Source organism: Solenopsis invicta, chromosome 8 (assembly GCF_016802725.1).
Source record: "Solenopsis invicta isolate M01_SB chromosome 8, UNIL_Sinv_3.0, whole genome shotgun sequence".
Taxonomy (NCBI): domain Eukaryota; kingdom Metazoa; phylum Arthropoda; class Insecta; order Hymenoptera; family Formicidae; genus Solenopsis; species Solenopsis invicta.
In genome coordinates, this window is record NC_052671.1 from 11,818,444 (window position 1) to 11,822,225 (window position 3,782).

The 3,782-nt window shown below is 26.2% G+C and overlaps 1 protein-coding gene across 1 annotated transcript; it reads right to left on the minus strand.

Moving 5' to 3' along the window:
- Positions 1–1,272: 1,272 nt before the first annotated feature.
- On the minus strand, positions 1,273–3,116 carry LOC120358396. Its single transcript, XM_039452588.1, has 2 exons — positions 2,464–3,116; positions 1,273–1,548 (listed from the first exon to the last, which is right to left on the minus strand). The coding sequence occupies exons 1-2, from the start codon at positions 2,635–2,637 to the stop codon at positions 1,447–1,449; spliced, it is 276 nt and encodes a 91-aa protein (XP_039308522.1). The 5' UTR covers positions 2,638–3,116; the 3' UTR covers positions 1,273–1,446.
- Between the last annotated feature and the right edge of the window lie 666 nt (positions 3,117–3,782).

Sequence of the window (3,782 nt, forward strand, 5' to 3'; positions counted from 1 at the left end):
AGAGTAGACGGACATAATGAACCTCTTTTTAGCTTGGTCATTTTATTGTCTGCCAACAAATTGCGAGGATCTTGATCTTCAGGATGAATCTTGAATATCTGTGTAGTCTATGTATAAAATTTTTGATTTGTGTACTCAATACTGTTCGCAACGTTGAGAAAGCGAGACAATGCATCAGAAATGAGAGCTATGTTAGCTTTCGTATGTAATGTTTTAATAAATTATAAATTATAAATGAATTAATGCTAGCTTGATCTAATATTCCATAAAAATATCGCATAAAACATTCACGCGTTTTTTTATCTGTAGTAACATTGTGACATTTTTTTATTAAAACGCAAAAACGCACCAGTCTCTCCTTGGTCAGAGTATAAAAATAAAGTCCAAAATTATAGAAAATGTTATTAATCAACTTATTTTTGCTGGTTAAAGATAAATTTAACTTTTCTTTTGACAATACGTTTCTGACACACTAGGTATAGTGTACCCGTAACTTGAAAAAACATGACTGTACAAAATTTTCAATCGATTCTCGGAGAATGCTATCATGATGGAGATATTGATAGAAATATTCCCTGTCTTCTGTCTCTCCAACTCTTACTGTTTGTAAATCTCAAGAGGTTTCGTAAATAGCCTGAGTGTGAGCAGACTCAGTGTGTCAGTTGAGGATTAAGATAAAATGTTTGCAATTATTTGCGTTTTATATCTTATTCTATTGCTGTGCAATTTTCTTTCGCTTATTTTTTTAATTATTAATTATCCTTTTATCAAAGTAATATAAATATGAGAATGTTTTTTGCTTTTTAATTAAAAATGTTAAAAAGTATTAGCATGAGTAAGCACTTAAGAAAAAAATTAACGCGCGACAAAACAGAAAAAAGAATCGTTTTGTCTTTCAATCACGTTAGCTCAAGCGATTTCTAATTTATATAATTACAAATAGTTATTTTAATGCGATTTTGGAATACTAAACTTAAAACAGAGAGATTACATTGATTATTCCTTTCTTAGAATGAGTATTCAATTTGACATTTGTACCATGATGATGATGTACGTTGCAACCGTTGTGCAGAACTACGAAAAAATGCATTAATTTTCAATTAACATTTATTGCTTGTAAAAATAGCATTTTGGTCAAATATAAAAATAATTTTGAAGTTTAAAATGATACAACGAACATATATGTATATAAAGGAAAAAATAACAGTGCTACAACTTTAATGATAAGTTAAATTTAGAAGCAGTTTTATGAATTTCTGTAACACGCGACAAAATATAGTGTACAAAAATAAAATAGTAGTAAAAATATATGAAAAAGGTAACCTTTATAATGAATTTGTTGCCTAAGTCAAAAAAACCCGTTCCAGTAAACATCAAAGGATACTGCATTGTATGTAAAGTGAACTGGTAAATCTGTACACAAATGGACATGTAACATAATTTATTTTACTTACGTCTTGCTGTTAAAATATTTTTTACCTCTTTCCAAGTATCAGCATATCGAAGAATATTTGTCAATTCATTAACTGTTTTGTCAATTTTATTAGCCTGAAAGTTAGAATTTATTAATTTATTATTGAGTATGGAGAAAAGACGGAAGTCACAAATGGAGAATATCATGATATCTCATATAATTTGTGTTAAATTTTACAAGAAACCACTACAATTACTTGTCTATTTAAACAGTGTTTTTATACAGTTGAATTTTAGTTTTACAAGTAATAGCAATTTTTACAAGTATATATTCCGTATGTCATTTTTAACAATCATGTTAGATAATTTTTTAACTTTAATCTTGAAGATATTGAATGTGGCTTTCAAATAATGTAACAGAATTTAATGTATTCCGTAATGTGTGTATGAATTTGGCATAAGTTATATTATGTTATGAGAGAGATCGTAAGAGGATCGTGTGTCATTTACATACATTACGAGTGTGAGATAACTCTTATGACTTTACAACCTTATAATGAACGTTGCTTATTTTTTATTACAGCTACAAAATAATTATTTTAAAAATTAATTTTTTGAGCAAAAAAAATTATAAAAAAATTTTTTTTATAAAATATACATTATAAATTGTCAATAAAACTTTATTTTATGGCACTTATTAAATACGTACAGTGTAAGATCTACAAAGATTAATTAATTTGTAATTCTTTTATAATTAAAAATGTGCTTTTAGTTGTTATTTCATGATCCCTCTGCTATCTCACATCACACACACAAATGCATAATTTTTCCTTTCTTAAAAAAAATTATAAATTACGTTTGTTCTATACACTCGATGAACTTCAATAACATGATTTATAGAACTTTGTGACTAACAAACTGACATTGATAAGAATTGTGTTTTGTAACTATTTATTGACATATTTAAAAAAAATGAAATGGTATTTCATCATTCTCTTCCTTCCTCTATGTGTATTTTTGCACTGAAAATATATTTAATAATTTGTTTACCTTAGCACAGATATTTTCACAGATGTAATTTAGAATATAAACTTTTCCTATGCATATAAGCAACCAGAAGGTTGCTGAAAACCGCATGTACACTGGTATACCTTCTCGGCCTAACCTTAATCCTTTATATAAGAAGTAGCATATTGTTGTTACAGTAAATGGATAGGACATCATTTCAAAAGTTATCTGCGTTCCAAATATCAGATTCCATTCACGTGCAATGCGACATAGTTCCAAATGGAGATGCCTATCAAAAATCAGTTCTTCATTATTTTAAATTTTTTAAAACTTAGAAATGATGAAAACTTATAAGAAATGTAGTTTTCGTAAATTATTATTTTTTCCTTTGTTAGACTATTAAGGTAAAATTTTACACAAATATCCATGCGTTTATTGATTTACATTAAACTCCACAACGCTCGCTTGTGATTATTAGTACCCAAAGTATATTGATGAACAGTTATTGTAGGTTTTTTCCATGTATTTCGTAACCAATGCTCTTTTTTTATCGACAGATTTTGTATATGTTTATTTACTTCATCGAATCTGGTACCGACATACCTGTTTCATAAGTAGTGTTTTGAAAAATGCGGCATCAATAACAGAATTATTGATTACTATTTTTTGATAATAAATTTTGAAACCTGTACATATAATACTTTTATTTATATAATAATAATATAATATGTATATTAGATTGAATACAAAGTAGTTTAACATACATCAACTTTTAGTTTGTTAATTTTTAAATATTTTTTACAAATTATAAGAAATTAATTATTTAAATACTTAAATAAAAATACCGAAATTTATCGTTCTTATAAATAGATTTTATTGATTAAAATTATGGAAAAATGACTTTTTAAAAATAGAAAATAGCTTTAAACATATTGATAACGTTAATTTAATTAACAAAATATAAATTAAACACTAACCATAAAACTAGTAGAAATATTAAATCTTCGAGTGTATTAATGTGAAAAGTATAACTATGTATACAATTTAGAATAAAGGTCCAGAAATTAGTTTCTTCTGTTAGAATATTTTTCCACGATAAAGAATCGATCAAATTCACAGAAAAACTGCACAGAATCCAACCAGCTATCAATCGTTTCGACCACATGTGTACTTTTTGATATATATGTAGACTACCTAATTCCTTTAAAGTATCATCCACAACAGATAGTTTCTTTATACACATTTGAAATTTCTAGAATATTAAAAAATAACATAAATTACAGATATTATCTTTTTGTTTATTTAAATACAAAATATAGATTACTTTAAGAAATGTTTAGTAAAACCTTTTAATATCAAAG